At 39.1% G+C, this 17,547-nt stretch overlaps 1 protein-coding gene across 1 annotated transcript in view; it reads right to left on the reverse strand.

The window, feature by feature from the left end:
• The window catches only part of tenm1 (teneurin transmembrane protein 1), a 178,588-nt gene that overhangs the window by 101,587 nt on the left and 59,454 nt on the right, over positions 1 to 17,547 (reverse strand). The window contains 1 exon segment of the mRNA XM_034690429.1: positions 14,601 to 14,839. Coding sequence (XP_034546320.1) covers positions 14,601 to 14,839 — 239 coding nt within the window.

The following is a 17,547-nucleotide window of genomic DNA, read 5'->3' on the forward strand; positions in this document are numbered from 1 at the left end:
TGTCAGCCTCTAGCTAAGCCACAACTTCTGAGGGATGGGAGAAAGAAAGGCAGCACGAGAAAGAGGGGCAGAGGGAGATAAAAGACACAGGGAGAGGCAGAGTGGGGAGTAAGACAGAAGGAGAGAGACAAATGGGGAAAACAAGTGTGAAGGAGAGTGAAGGAGAGAGACTTCAGAGCCATCTGTGTCTAAGTCAACGCTGGAGTAGAGACTGAGAGCCCGGGGGTCTGTCTGCCCTCCCGCCTATTCGCCTGTCGGCCCTCGCTCCACTCTGACAGACAAGAGGTGCTAAAGTGTTTTTCTTACTCCCCTCTGCCGACCTCTTGAAAGCTACTAATACAACTGTCATGATTGTTTAAGTGTGTATGTTTGCGTGTGTGAGTGTGTGCCCGCTGACATTTCCCTGTGTGCAACTCAGTGTGCGAGCAGAAGCGGAGCCTCACTCAGCACAGTCTCCACTGGTGTAAACCTGAGGACTCATAGTCATCGGTGTGACCTTGCTAATCTGGAAGTCTTGTTTGGATAAAAGGATAAAATGAAGGGAAGAGGGATAAAGGGAGAGCGGAGGTGGTGACACACTTCTCACACCTCAAATGATGAGATTTGCTGTATATCCCTGTGTTTATTTACCAGTAAAACTCGCTGTCGCTGTCATCTAGTTAGTCACGGTAGCGACGGTACACCAAGTCCAACAGATCACAGCATTCTGCTTCACGCATTTCTCTGTTATTCTTTCAGTCCTAATCACGCCCCCTCTCCCGTTCTGTCAAAGTCGTCCTCTCTCCCTGTCTGTCTCCCACTCGCTGTCTTACTGATCTGGTCCTTTTCTGAAAGCTGAGTCATGTTACAACAGACAGAATAGTGTTAAATGAGTAGGGGAATGGCGCCATGTTAGAATCCCCTCGGGCAAACACCATCAGCCACCACTGAGAGCTAAAACACTGCAGACAAACAGCAGCTCATAACTGCTGCTCACAGTCACGTAAGGCTCCATCCCTTGATGTTCGTGCGTGGGTGTGTGACTGCATTTGTGCATGTGAGTGTCATAGTGAGGATGAGACGGGGAAAAGAAGAGTGCCAGTTTCTGCGTAAATGTGTGTGAGCTTGTCTTGCTGGGTGAACTATTGGAGCTATTGAGACTATTTCATTGCAGCCTCTCTGACCTTCTGGAGACATTTTACCAAAGGGCTCTCTTGCCATTCAGAGCTTTCTGACCAGAGTCTGTCTAGCCATTTAAAGCAATTTTACCAAAGGCCTCTGAAGCTGTTAGGGCAGTTTTAGCAAAGGCCAGCGGGTTTCTAAGAGCTGCGTCAGGCGACCGAAATAGAGGACTGAAAACAAAGAGAAACTGGACCAATCAATACGGACCCCAATGAGGCATGAAACAGCTGGGTGAATGAAGCAGGAGGAGAACACACACATCGATGCACACACACAACTACAATCATAAAGTTACTCATGCATCTTCACATGCATTCACACATTTACACTAGGGCTGTCAAACAAGTTGTTTTTTTAAATCATTATTTATCACAGAATTCCCATAGATGATTGTGAATAACTGAATTCTGAATTGTATGTTTATATTTTTCTGGTTAGAATAGTGCCTCTGAATGGCATGCAGTCATTGGATTTGGATTGGAAGTATTTTAAGCAGACCTCGATCATCCACTATGTTAATCTGCCTGCAAGCTGTAGCCACCCATGTACCCATCGCTATTGAAAGTTTGTTGCTTGTAGAGTCGTCCAGGCCCTGCAGAGGTCTCGGTCTTGTCGAGAGAACCATCTGGCAGGGCTTTGAAACTGAACATGCCATTTAAAGGACCCGTTTCTTTATCCATTTCTGCTCAAGGTGGTTTGTTTCCGCTTGCAATCTACTACGTTGCAGATGCACTGCTCCCTGATTTCCCATGGGACGGACCGAGGGTCACAATCACAGAATGTGTGTGCGTTAATCAACCGTCAAAAAAGTTTGTGGCATTAAAACCTAACGCGTTAACTTTGACAGCACTAGTGTACACAAAAAGACATTTTGACATTGATGAACATGTATGTTAGTCTGACTTTTTTTAATTTACGCCTACTTTATTACTTTTTAAAGCAGAAGAAAAGACAAATCAATTTTAACCTTCAGTTCCAGCAAAAGTGAAAAGGATGAATTTTTAATAAAGTCATATTATACTTGATTTATTCCTCTTTAAACTCTGTCGTAAAAATTGGAATATATGTTAACAGTTAACAGGAGGGGGACAAAATATCGATATAGCATTATAACGTTGTCTGACTGGTGTGAAACAATTACCAATGATACTAAATATTGATATTTGACTTGCTGCGTCACAGCTTTATGACTCCAGGAGCAAATTACATGAATGAGGGTAATGTGAATGAAAGATAATTGGCCAGAGAAGAAGCGGACAGCGGGTAATGTCGGACAAGGGTGAAAAGAAGTTCAGAGATGTGCTCACCACTTTTAAAACCAAAAAGAAGAAAGACTGAAAAAATAACTATTCCAGCTCTTAACCCTAAGATGAGAGAGAAAAGAGGACTGCACTCAAGCCTGCAGAGAGTTTCGCTCACCTGCAATGGAGGAATTGACGTGCCACTGAGACCTATGTGACAATTACTGCCCATTTTATTGACACCAAGCAGGAAACGCATTCCCACATGCTACACAGTATGTTCTAGACTTACATCGATGCTGATTTGGCAGAACTTTTACTGAAAGCTATGGAGGAATAGAAGCTGACTGAAAAATACCTGGTTGTCATTATTTACTTCACAGTGAATATGACTGTAGATGACACAAGTACAGTCATAAAGGTTAACATAGAAACACATTTGTTTCAATGTTCAAAGACTAAACTGTGTATTTAATTTTTGAACATGCCTTTTTTAAAGAAAGATGAATTAACACTAACTAAACAGTGGTTCTATAGTTCTGTTAATTAATGGTAGAGATTAAAAACATGTAACTAGTTTCATTGATCAGATATTGTGAAGCATCATTATACATTTATCTTGTATTATATGGATTATCACAGTATCACTTTATCATGATAATATCTTTACCTCGGGCCATGTATCATATCATATTGGGAGTCTCCAGGCGATTCCAACATTTAATAATAAACCATATTTTCTTCTGTTGAATAAAAAAAACATCTGAACATAATTAGCACAAAATATGTTCTGCACAATTTTAAACACAGAAATGCACAAACGCAGACACTCACAGTGGCGCTAAGGTGAAAGCCCTCTCAGTGCAAGCTGTAATTATGGAACCGATTACAAACATCTGTTTAGGCGAAGTGAATAAAGCCAATTGACGATTCAGAACATGGCAGCATTGCTGTACTGCGATTGAGTCACTGCGTGTGACAGTGTTTTTGTGTCCAACCGAACTGTGCTGAGCCAGAACTCTCCTAATAGAAAGGGTACTAGTTTCCAGGCCCGACTGGAAACAAGCTGTAGCAGCCAATCTTACCCACTCAGCATTGCTGAGAGGATAATTGGTTGCCAGTTGCCCTCCTTGACAGAGCTGCACAATGAAGAGGATAGCAGCTGATCCCAGACAAACAGACCACCTGTTCAGAAACTTTCCTTAGGGAAGAGGTAACGTTTCATTATGGCCCGCCAACTCAACACTTCAACAGCTTCATCCATTCAGCCATCACCAGACTGACCCTCTGACTTTACCTCTATACACTACCGATCTGGCCTCCTGCCCACCACCTGCCATCAGAACAGACTGTAATCCCCACTTTACAGATTGTTCGCTCCACTGAGGTTATTATTTATATATAAAATTGTACAAGATAATGAACGTTCTGCAAATACCATTAAGCTAATTTGCATATTGACTTGTGCTCTATACCACCTACCTATAGCATCAGGAACTGATGTTTATTAACGCTCCAAGTGTCTTTACTCAACTCAGCTAAACCATCACAAAGTAAAGCATGGCTGCAGGTTGTACTGTCTGGTTACATGTGGGACTGAGTGTAACAAAGAAAGTGGTACATTCAGCACAGTGAATCAGCACTTTGGGGCTTTTTAAAATCACAGTTGGAATATACTTTTATTTTGGGCTTGTCTTTGCTACCAAGTGAATTTGTTCAAAGTCTTTGTTTCTTTGTCCTTTCCATCAGTACATTGAAAAATGAGGCCAAGGAGTTTTATACCCTGCCTTTCTGTTGGGACATTTTCTTAATTGCTTTGCACATTAGGGCTGAATTGAAACTCACATTTGAAAAATGAGGTATTTAATCTAAAACCATATATTGTTTTATCTCTACTATAAAGGACTGTCTCAAAAGGAATGGACTAAAACATCAGTGGATAATTGGATTGTCAGTGGACAAAGTTTCAGCAGGGGGTTACCTGTTGGGTTTCTGGATTTTCCTTTTAAATCTTAACCTACCAGTTCAAACATACTCACACAAAAATCACACACAGCAGGAAAAGTGTCAGGAAAGGATTTATCACCCACTTATTATTAAGCCATTGGCATTATTTTAGGCCTGTGCCTATTAAATTCATTTTATGAGTTATTAATGAAATGAACATATACTGTATGTGCGACAACTACTATACTTTGTAAATCCTCAGTCTATGGATCCTTATTCATAAAATTGCTATTTTCTAAATAAATGTAGCAGCACTTTAGTTGCAGTTTGCTGCTTTGGTCTACAATTATTAGGGCTGAGTACCAAAAAAAAAAATCATCAATGCATTGTAATATATTTTTTCCTTATTCCATATTGATTTAGACAATCCTGGAATAAATTATTTCCGTTGTAATAAAGCACCACACCTGTGGGGGCACTGTGGGGGCAGTGTGGGTGCACTGTGTTTCATGTTGTACACAGACTCCTCACCATTACACAAACTTTTGTTTAGTCAACAAAATAGCAACAGCAGCGAGTAGTAACGTAAGGTCAGTGCCTAGTGTTCCATAATCCAGTCTGTTCTGTGCACCTCCATCACTGTCTGGTTTGGATCTGCAACCAAACTAGACAAACAGACTGCAATGGAATAAGGACTGCAGAAAAAATAATTGGTTTCGACCTGCCCCCCATCCAGGACTTGTACCGGTCCCGGGCCAGGAAACGGGCAGGAAGTATCACCGCAGACCCCTTACACACTGGACACAATTTTTTTAAACTCCTCCCCTCCGGCAGGCGCTACAGATCACTGCGCCAAAACAACCCGCCATGAGAACAGTTTCTTCCCCCAGGCTGTCACTCTGATGAACACTAAATACTCTCTGTAAATAAACATGTAGATATACAATGTAACAATTCTCCAAGTAGAATTCCATATTTTTATTTATTGTATTATTTAACTATAACCTACATATACTTTAATGTAAAACTACCTCATGTTCACGTCAGCATCTTTGCACTACTCACCACTGCACTATTATCACATATTATTTTTAGCCTGTACATATTAGTTATGCCTTTTTGTTATTATTTTGTGTTTATAGTTGATGTTATTGTTGTTATTGTTATTATTATTATATTTCTATTCTTATTTTATGCCTTATTTTTATGCCTTTGTACAAGGAGAGCACAGTTTACCAAAGATAATACTTGAACACACAAGACAATCCCTTGTGTGTTCAAGCATACCTGGCCAATAAAGCTGATTCTGATTCTTCGGATTCTGATTCTACAACAATAAAAGCTGATGTTAGGAAACGCATTCAGGATGAAAGAAGTTCAGTGCAGAAAACGCTAAACCTGCGTATCACAATCAAACGCAGCTTCACAACTTGGTAGTCTGCAAACTGCAGTCAAGCTGTGTGTGCGCACAGAAGATACTGAGTCTGTGGCCTATGTCCTTACAGTGTCGTCAACAGCGAGGGCTTTATGAATCCGGCCCTCATAGATGTAAATGAAAAAGGTCAACGATTATAATGATGATGAATCAAAGCATTATGAATGATAATGAATGAAAAGTAATGCAATAATGAAAAGTCTGTCCTTGTCAACAACACTGTAGTCTCTTTTCGCAGCACACAATTTACCATTAAATCTTTATACCTGTGAATCTGTTGTCATGGTCTTTGCTCAATAAAAAAAAACTCAGTTAAATCTGAAATAGGAATAAGACTCATTGCATTAAAATAAAGGTCAAGTACCTTGTCTGGAGCGTTCACACTTTTGATTTAACATTTAACAGCTACTCACCTGTATGTTTCATACAGACTTTATGACATGGAAGTGGACCTGCTCTCTGTGGTAATGTTTTAAAGGTTTTTACATTATATACTTTGTTTTAAGTGGATAAATCACATGTTAACATAGGTATATATTTTTGACAACCTATTACCTTAAATTCAGCTTAAATCTATCTAATACTTTATACACTCCTCAGCTTCTTTAAAACACAACAACTTAGCAACTTTATCACTACATTTTGCAACTTTTCAGACCATATTTAAAAAAGAGAGCCTTAGTATTAACTTTAGGTACTTTTTGAGCTGGCATCAGCTACTTTCTTTTGGTACTTTCATCAGATACAGCTCTCCTGTTCACATACTGTAACAGCTGCTACTTATGCAAGTTTAGAGCCAGGTTCAGTCGACCGACCGGCAGTATGTCTGAATCATAAAGTAACTGCACTTGAATGTGCCACTGTAATACCACCAATCAATGGTCTCAATTGTTTTCCTTCTTAACCCCCACACTCTAAAACTTGAAGTGCTATTGCAGCTATGTTTACAACTAATTAAATGCTAATTGTTTATTTTTTTTCCCCATCTTTTACTGCTTTCTAAAACTGCTTCTTGTCTGGGTTTGAAAAATAGACCAAAGCCTGATGCTAGAGGATTTTCATACGCAAATACAACAACTTTGGGTATGACTGCTAGCTTAAAGCAGACTGAAATAACATGCAGCTTGCTACTCACCTTTCTTCTGACAGAAACATGATTTCTCCTCTTCTGTTTGGCTCTTATCTTTCCTGCATTAGCCTGCATAAGATTTATTTCAAGCATAGCTGCGGTCTGTGATTGGGACAACTGTAAGGTAGCTCTGATGGAAAATTTGATATACGCTCTTTAGTATGAATCAATCAAATTCAGGTGCGGACTGAACCATATGCAACATGCTGGGGGAGAGTTTATTTGACTATATGAGCCTACAACTATCTATGTTTTAAGCTGGTTGATATTGGTGTATTGTTACACTTATAAATTAGGAGTATTTAAACTAAGGAGCAAACAAAGACATTTTGCCTATGTCACTTTAAAGCCACCAGCAACTTCAGGGACACCCCTGAATAGTCCGAGCTACCTCTAAAAAAATCTTCAGTGCAAGTGTTGGTAACTCAATAAAATGAGCTTAACAAAAATTTTAAGTGAATGAAATTGTGTTGCTGTCATTTCCGTCTTTGTTAGTTGTCAGAAAGGATCTTCTTTTCTAGCCTCCATTGGCCTTGAACCGTTTCACTTCAAAAATGTCAAGTATCATTAGAAAATTTGTCTGAGCACTAAATGATCATCAGGATGATATCAAAATCAATCACTGTCAATAACCAATAAGTGCACACAAGAACTCACATTTGCAGAGCAGTAGTTACCTGAGGCTGTAGAAAACATGGTATCACCAGACTTAACACAGTCTCTCCAATGACTGTCAGAATGACAGCCGACTCAGCAAACTGATTGAGTAATAGATTATGAGGCTCCATTTCCAATCATGCTGTGTCTGTGCTTTCTGTGGTGACAACATGCATTTAAACTAATGCAAAAAAAATTACAGCAGAAGGTATGAATTTAATATAATGTGCCAATGTAAGCTTTGGGGACTGGGACTTATAATGTTAGAATTTCATTTAGCAGACACTTTTGTCCAAAGTGATGTACATCTGAGAGTACAGTATTATTATTGTTTAAATCATCATCACCACGGCTTAACAAGATAACATCATCGTCAATGCCATTGTCGTCTACACCAACTTTCGCATCAAACTACCAAGTGCAGAGTTGTTCACACAGAGCTGGGTCTAAAAGTTTCTAAGAAGTAGAAAGGGGCTGTGCAGATCAAATGTGGTTGGGTAACTCATTCTATCACTGGGGACTACAGCGGAGAAGAGTCTAGCTCAGGAGCACAGGTGTTCCTGGAAGAGCCAGGTCTGTAGCTTTTTCTTAAAGCAGAGGAGAAGAGCCCTGTTGTGATGGGAGTACCAGGTGCCTTTGGACTTCTTACCAGTTGCCTGTACCCCGTTCTGTCCTCTATATCACAGTTTCTCTTGGAGATTCATAATAGTACATGCTTGCATCCTATCATGGGCATTAAATGACGCCCATTTGTCTGCTTTTGTCGGAGAGTAATGTCAAATTAATGCAAACTGGTGAGTCTCTGCAGCGTTGGATAAACAAGGAAAATCTATGTAAAAAGAAGACAACAGCAATGTTGGCCTCGTTCCAAAAACGAACAAAGAGGACATGGAAGTCAGAGATTTTGTGTTAGTCAGCATTATCTGCTGGTATGTTTTATAACTTTATAACTTTATAACTTAATACCAATAATTTACTGATACTAGTCGCAATATTCAAACACCAATCAGTGTTTAAGGGGAGTACAACACTTCGAGCTTAGAGCTATTGTTACGACCACTGGGTTTCAAAAGATACAGCTGATACTATATGTCCTTTACTGTCTGCATGTTGTGGTTCGTTATCTGATGATAGAATAGAACATGTTAATTTAGTAGTTTGAGGTTGGCTTTCAGTGTTTCTTTTGAGTTTCTGACCTATATTGAAGGATCCGATGAAAAAAGACAGTCTTATTTCTTGTAACAACGCCTAAAGATCTCAATAGTCTCAATAGTTTTCCAAAATTTTGATGGCAATCAATGACAGGTAATGTCCTCTTGGTTATGTGCTCATTCTTTTTTTTGTATTTGTTTGTCAGGCTGCTCATCAAAGTGGAATAGAACAGGCACTTAATTCATGATAAGCTGTAATCAGCCTGACGCCAACACAGACAAGGCCTGCCAGGACATTTGAAGGAGAAATCCAGATCAAAGAAGGCTGACTTTAGAAGCATGTGGATAGCTTTTTGATAAGTAGAGCTGTCAACATTGTTTATAAAATCATTTTTTAAAAATCATTTACTTTGACTAAAACAGCGTATACACAGCATATAATCAAAATCAAGATTCTACAAGCTAAATGGGTCTGCACTTACTCAAAAAAACACTGACATGGTCAATTGATCAAAATTAATTTGAGGTTTTTGTGTTAGCTTCATTGTTTGAAGCTTTTCGGCAGTATTCTTGTCTTCAAATGCCTCGTGCATCAAAATGGAATCAACCAGTCATCTAACTTATTACCGGTCAACAGTGAGATAATGTAATATAATCATTTATTCATTTCCTGAAGAAGATTTTTGAATGCATGGCACAATAATATACAAGAATACTTATGTTATTTTAATGATACTTGTACATTTTCCAGCAAGATTTCAATTATTTGTTGCAGTTTACAAAATGGATGTGCCAATTTGTTTTGTTATTTTGCTATCTGAATATCTGTGGTTGCCACAGAAGTGATTTGAAGACATCACCTTAGGCTGTAGGAAAGAAAAACAAGAACATAATCTGCAGATTTATAGATAATAATAATCATTAGTTTGTAGCTCTAATAAACACCCAGACACACCATCTGTCTTCTGGTGGCTTCAATTGGAGGCTGTACTGAGTTTGACCTCCCTGAATAATGGCTAATTTTTGAGGCAGATGCTTTGAATTGCCATCAAACTGTGAAAGCAGATTTACTGAAAGAAATAGTGGGAAAATAATGAACTTAAAGCCACTAACGGGTCGTTTGGTTCTTTATGGAACCACCAGGTCCCCTGAAGCAGCTCATGTTGCACATAAAGAGAGACTCAGCTTTAAGAGTACACTGTCTATGCTGCTGTGTATGCTGAAATGTGATTTGGAGGTGATTATTTGATTGCAGGGTGCCGCTGACTTGCTCATTTCACTTGCGTCAAAAGCTTCTTCCTGTTGCCATAGAGATGATTATCTTTCAGAACCGACACATCCCGCCCTCTTCTCATATTGGATTTAACAACTGAGGATTGTAACTGTTTAAAACAGCAAGATATTCATTAATGCAGAAAATACTCTAATTAGCCTTTTTTGACAGCATGGCAGAGCAATAGAAGGTAGATTTTACGGAGGCAGAACCTAAATGAGGCTTCGTAAGGAGAATGAGTTACTGGTACTGTTGTCAGCAGCAATATTCCTGAAGATTACAGATGCAATCTTAATCTGCCCTCTATCTCTCCTTAAATGCCCCATTCGCTATCATTATGCCTGCTGCTCATATCTGATGGCCGTGTTGTGCTTAATAACAAGCTACGAATGCATGAGGGAGGGGTACGTTGGGAGATAAACAAATTAACAAAGCTATTCGCAGCCCCTGAAACACCGGGGGGTATGGGAGGAGAGGAGAGAGGGCAGTAAAGAAAGAGAGGAGGCCTGCCTTAGCTAATCACAACAGGGGGCATACGCTGCAATCACTTAGGCACAGCGTTATCACTGCAATCATGCATCGTCCCATTGTTGTGCTAATTGGAAACCTTAATTTGAGACTTAATATTATTGCCTCATTATTTCCCGGGTTACTTTATTTTTTCCCAAATCAATAAACAAGTCATATTACTCTCAAAGAGCTTTATGGCCTGCACATAATTTCAGTGGTGGATGAAAAATTGTTTCCAAACTGTCAGTGCAAAAGGGTTTGCTAGAAATAATCAAAGTCAAATTTAATATCAGGAGCTACATCAAGATCTGCTGCACAGACCTGGATGTTACCCTCCTTGTCAATCTATGCCTCCACTCAGCAGATGAGTTCAATTCCCAGCTCAGTAACACACTGCTCCACGGTTGACTGCAGCAAGGAGTGTAAAGTTTTGGCATCATCAGTTTAGATGAGGACTCAGCCAAAAGTAACAGCTGCGTTAAAATGATTTTCACCAAGAGGTGGAAGCATCTCCAGCTTTGTGAGCTGTTGGACTCCAGCTTGGCACGACCATAAAGGAATTTTTTATATTTTTTTCCCTTCACATATTGTTAACATCTTGGTTAAGTTAGCAGCGTGTCACTATTATCACACCGAAAACACACGCAGGCATTATCTGTTGTTTTGGTGCAGGCTTGTTCTGTCTCTCTCCTCATGCAAACGAGAGGTTCACTGTAAGTTCAAACTGTTCTCAACAAAGATTGCATGTGGTGACTTTACACAGTTTGCACCATGTTCATCTTACAGATTATCAATAGTTATGATAATTGCTCCATTTTTGTATCCTTTTTCCCCTAACTGTTTGCTACTTTACTATTAGTGCATACTTTTAAAGGCACACTAAAGCTGAACTTAACCAGGATTCATTTCCCCATTACAGATAGAGGCAGATTGAAATAATGCACAAGTTTTATCTGCAATGCAAATACTCATATGTAGTGAAAATAATAACTAATTTAACTGTCTTGAATCTGTGATTTCCTCGGGTAATCATTTTACACAACATCTCAGAAGACTGCTCTTAAGTCTAAGAAAATTGAAATGGCTCATCTAAATAGCTTTTCTTACGTGACCAGCAGCATTACTTTTAAATGAGTATACATTACTAATATGTAGGACAAAGAAAAGTATCATTATTTTGAAACTGAGGCGAAGGATAATTGCTATCTTTGCTGAGAGATTCAGTTTCTCTTTATGATCTAACCAAGTAATTGACTAATGTAATGGGTATGACAAAGAAAAAGAAAGTCAAAACTCTGTTTGAAAATCCACTGAGAGACATCTTCAATAAGACAATAACAATAAATATGCACAATTGCCTCAGCACAGTAGAATCCCCAGAAGGAGCTGATTATATTTGGAATAAAGGATCACTAATTATCATATATTAAACACTGGATATTATTTATTCTGTTTCTTATTATAATTCCTATGATAATAATAATTAAATTTCAATAAGAACCTATTTAATGAGATACAGAGTCAAAATCAGTAAATAAAGCAAAAGTAAACATGTATTTTATTTGGTGAAGATGAAAAACCGCCAAACTACTGGAGGAGAATCCTTATTTCCTCTCCTTTTTTTTGAGTGGCTGTTAATTAATTCATTAAAATGACTGAATCATTATGTAATGAGGGAACCTAATCATCTGGTGTCCCATGTCTCAACCTCTTCCCCCTAGACAAAGACATTAAGTCCATGACCACTTTAATCTTGCTATTAGAATATCTTTGATTTACAGGCTAACATATCATCTATGCTTACATCCCATACGTCTTGGTAGAGTTGCCATGGTGACGTCAACATGAAGATCGATCATTGCCAAGCAAGAGTGGAGCATGACACCAATTAAAAGGTGATGTCGTCTCCAAGTCATCACTCACACTCCTCACTAATGCACTAATTACCGGGGCTGGGACATTAATGGAATAGCATGGTTCAGCCTGGGGATTAATCTGCATGGATTCGCCAGTGTGTGTGATGTCTGTCTGTGATGTGTGTGTGTGTGTGTGTGTGTGTGTGTGTGTGTGTGTGTGTGTGTGTGTGTGTGTGTGTGTGTGTGTGTGTGTGTGTGTGATTAATGCAAACCCCCCGCTTGCTCCGGCGTGACCTTGAGCACCACCACAGGAGGGAAATGAACCGGCTGGGTGGAGGGTTGTGATATCTGCTCTTTGGGGCGGTGGAGGAGAGACAGTGTGCTGAGGTGGAGCGACAGGCCAAGGTTGAGGATGGACAGGGAAGAGGTGCGATCGTAGGGATCAATGAATAAATCTGTTTTTTTGACTTTGAGGAACTCTGCTGATAATCTCTCCAACTGAATAATGAATCCAGAAACTTTCTTGATTTAAAATAAAGTTTCTTAATTGGTACCATTCATAAAAACTGTCATTCACCTTCACTCATAGTAAGTCAGGACTTTACTGCGTTTAATTCATGGTCAAAGAAAGTATTCAGATCCAGTACTGAGATATCTAAAGTTGGAAGGTGTTGATCCAGAGGGGCGGCTGGTAGTAGCCTGAGCTCATTTTGAAATCTGATTGACTACCTGAGGTGCCACCTAAACATCTCAAAGTATGGTTGGCTATTTGTTTGTCAGAAGCAGGATTTATGCTAAGTCAACTAATTTGGATATATTGCTGCAGGCTGTTAGTAGCTTTCTTTGTATTTCAATATACCACAATTATTTTTGTTGATCCTTTAAACTGTGACTGTGGACATTCATCTTCTATCTTAATTTTTAAACAATTAAGCATCAGAGATTTCAATGCACCACATTATTATGTTACTTATTAAAGCTATAAAGGGGAGATAGAATCAGTAAATGAATGCTTTCTATTGTGTGTACACTTGTCACCCTTGAATTGGTCAGTTGGGCTACCCCAATCTAAAAGTCTAAATCCATCTTGAACAAAACCCGAACTAGGACCACATTATACAAATGTATTATATTCATTAAAAAATAAGATTATAATAAAGCATATATTGTTAAAAGCTGAGAAAACCCCAGACTGACTAACCTTGCTGTTATGTTGCGGGTCAAATTGACCCTTTTTAAAGTCTATTTTAAGCAATATATGAAGCTAAATGCAGCATAAAAAACTGGGCAGCATATGACAGAAGAGGTGTGTTAATTTATCAACATCACTTCATAAAAATAAAAATAAAATAAAATATGTAAAATATAATAAACAAAAATCTATGTCATGTAAAACTATAGTATTTATATTTAGGGATTTCCAATGTACATTAAAAAAAGTTTTAACATTAATGTTAATTAAAAACGAGTGAGTTATACTCATTGAACCATGATCTGTGAGATACAAAGAACACCAATGGAATAAATCTTGATTTAAATGGTTAGTAATAGAGTTAAAAGGAGATTTTTAAAAAATGTGTTTTTTGGGGTTCTGACACTTTTGGGTAATTGAATATGCCCTGGGTCAAATTGATCCAGGAACATTATTACTGATCCAGAGAAACAAACATAACAGGAGGGTTAATAAAAGTAAGACAACCAGGCTAGAAAAGGTAGTATCACAGTGTGAGTTTGTTTGTGTAGGGACAGAAAACAAATAATGAGTTTGTACTTGTACTCAGCATGAACTAATATAAGTATTGTGTGTTTGTTTGGAGGACTGCAGATTAAATACATTTGTAATATCCTACACAGGGTCATACTTGGAGTATATGACCTGTTTTTATTAAACCATCTCCTTTAAAGTAACAGCGTAAAATCTTAAGCAGTCCTGCTTTAATCCTTATTGATCTTCTCTTCTGTTTCTTTTCTTTTTTTTGTTACTTTCCTTTTTCACCCTTTGATGCCTGTAACATTTGGTGTGCGTGAAACCACTGTTGGGGTTTGTTTATTTTCTATTGATTCTTTTTTAAATTAATTAGGCAGTCTTCTAACAAGCCTCTCGATTTCCTACCCCCTCAAGCAAACCCTTTAAAAATGATGATTCTTCATATAATCAGCACGGACAAGCTAATGTTGTAATGGAGCTGCTACACACGACAAACATTCAATCTAGAAAGGGTTTCTGTACTGCCACTCACCAATGACGTATGTGAGCAACAGGGCAAGGGTGAGAGTGAGGAGTGACGCTGACAGGGCTGTACACTTCCAGTTGCAGCAGCGGTGAGGCTTGTTGAAGGTAAACAGTGGTCTGGTCACGCTGCTGCGAGGGAGAGGCCGGGGTGGAGGGGAGTACACAGTCCCAGACGTCAGGGGGTAACCCTGCCCAGCCCCTGACAGGAGAGCTGATGAACCAGAGCCCTGCTTGAACAGGAAGTGCCTGTGGGAGAAACACAGAGAGGAAATGTTAATCTAACTCTGATTTACTTTTCAGTAAGCCTTACCCTCGTTAGTTACCCTTCCCACACTTCTGGATATTTTGTGAGACAAATGTTTGCTCTAAATTCAGCAGATATACTGCTTGTGTGTGATCTTTGATTTCAGACGAAGGCAGACAATAGCATTATTCCAAGTCAGCAATGTTTGATCTTGTCAGCTAATTGTATCAGCTGTAAATTGTTAGCTAATTAAGCTAACATGGGCTTAAGGAGTGTCCAGCTTATACTGCCGACAGCTGACTGTCTTTGAAAAGAGATCTGCAAAACTCAGCCATTAAATATAAAACACATGGAAATAAAAATTTAAATTAAAAAGCTGGCTGATCGTACCAGCTGTAGCTAGCAAGCTAATTAAGCTAACATGGGCTTAAGGAGTGTCCACTCCACTGACTGTCTTTGAAAAAGGGATTTGAAGCATTAAAGTATACAATATAAAAGACATGGAAATAAATGGAAGGGTTTTTCTTCTACTGGGGCGTAGTTTATCCTGTTACAAGTGCAAGAAAAAACACTGTCTGGCTTACAGGTTCAAAGAAGTATTTACTTTTAATATATGATGCTGTTTTTAATATTTCCATCTGGGCTTCCTGCGTGTATACTATCCCAAATCCATATAGAGCAGGAGTGAGCTGCTAATGTTATCCTCTACTATGAAATACTACACAGTGAACGTCCTAGACATGAATGGGCCTTTTTTAAACACAACCTTTAACTACACACAAACTAATTATTAATGTGCTCCATGGCCTTGGGAGTTAAACCCAGTTACCACTGTGGGTAATGAGCTAGTTAGAGAGACATGCTAATGATTGCAGCTGACATTAAAGCAGATAAACACACTGTTTAATCCGTTCCTTGCAATTTTTTATCCTCTGGGTTTGAGAAAGAGCTGAAAATGAGACTCCTCACTGAAATTTTTAAATGTTAAGTACCTTTCTTCAGTCCTGTGCACAGCATTTTAGCAGATGAAGAAATCATTAAATTGGGAACTTGCTATCTCAGATTCAGCAAAATGACAAGGTATTGCTGTCCTCAGTTTGTGATTGTCACGCATATTGTTTGTTGCACAACTCCCTGCCACTCTGGGACCACTGTTTTTTTCTTTATGATGCAGATTTTATTATTCAAAAATAACCACAGATACTGTCCAGAACTATCTAGGACACTGTTTCAGTTCTTTGCCAATTAGCTTATCTTGCACACACATCATCTTTTCTAAGGTATCTGCTACCTTATTCTGATTCTATTAATGCAAATCTGCACTCAGTGGAATTCAGCCTCACTCTGAAGTATGCCTGACTGAAACTCATTTAAAGGGCCCCCAAGGTAGGGGAATTTGGTGGAGACCCCTCTCCTGTTATTTTTTAAAAGAAGCACACAGGCTGGCTCAGGACTCAGATATCACACACAGGACAGGCTGTTCTACTTTGCCAAAGCATGAAGATACAGTCCAAAAAGCTCTCAGTACTGTCTAGAACTAAGTAATTTAGTTAAACCTTTAATATCTCACATGTTTGTGTGCTTTTAATTTAAGTGGTCCTTTAAACTTGCAAGTAATGCATCATCAAAGATTCATTTAAAAAGCTAAAACCAAGAAAGAAAGTAGTCTAACAGAGTCCCTAAGAGCTATGAATCCTCTTGCAATTTATATTACGTTCCACCATAAATTCTCAGCTTCCTGAGCAATATATGTGACAAATGTAAAACACTAACATTATTCACATTTAGTGCACTACAACCAGTTAAACAATAAAAACAGTGTTACCACAAACTGCTGCATGATGTACCCACAACACACTGAGGATACTGCATGAGCTGCAGAATAAGAAGGGATAAACTCTTTCTCAGTCTGAGTCCTTCAGCAAAGAGGAAGCTCAAATTTGACAAAGTGCCTCTCTGGTGCAACATTATGAGCAGGGACTGTAATGCAGAGCACCACTGATATGAAAGAGAATGAAAAAGGCCTGGCAGCCAAAGATCAATGACTTACCTATTCCCTTTTTGACTCATCAAAGCGACTACTTAAGTTATTCAGCTGTATTAGTTAAACCAAGCTGAGGTTCATTTTCATTATGAAAAAGAGAACGTTTGATGGCGGAGGATGATATGAGACTAAGCTGAGGGGCAATTAATGAAGGTAGCATTTCATCTATATTGTGTTTGGATAATGGAGGCCGAGGGTTTGGAGGGTGACAGATGAGGAAGCAGAGATGTGGGGGCTTGGAAATTACGCAATTTGGAAAAGTGGATCTGGGAAGGCAATTATAAGAAGTTGCGGCTTGTTCCAGCCGCATTGACTTCCATCAGAAATGAGAAAAGGCTGCTGGTGCAAGGAAACAAGGAGTGGTTACACTGGAGGAAACATCAGAGGAAGAAAATAGCAGGGATGAATCATTGTTTTGCTCTCTTCAGTTTGTGTGTATTTTCCATAACAAAAAAATATCCTGGAGCTCCTGGAGTTCTCCGCCAGCGATGATTGCCCCAGGTTACCGCGCGCTCTCTGAGGGTTAATATCTGCTGTGAGTACGATGTGTCGAGGCAGACTTGCGGCTTGCCAGAGTGTTATTCTGCCCATGCACGAAGGTTGTGAGGTCACAGGCTGCTGGTAAGACCGCGGTCTCTGAAGAGCCCTCAGAGGACAGGCCATTAA

This window comes from Notolabrus celidotus, chromosome 8 (genome assembly GCF_009762535.1).
Source record: "Notolabrus celidotus isolate fNotCel1 chromosome 8, fNotCel1.pri, whole genome shotgun sequence".
Classification (NCBI taxonomy): domain Eukaryota; kingdom Metazoa; phylum Chordata; class Actinopteri; order Labriformes; family Labridae; genus Notolabrus; species Notolabrus celidotus.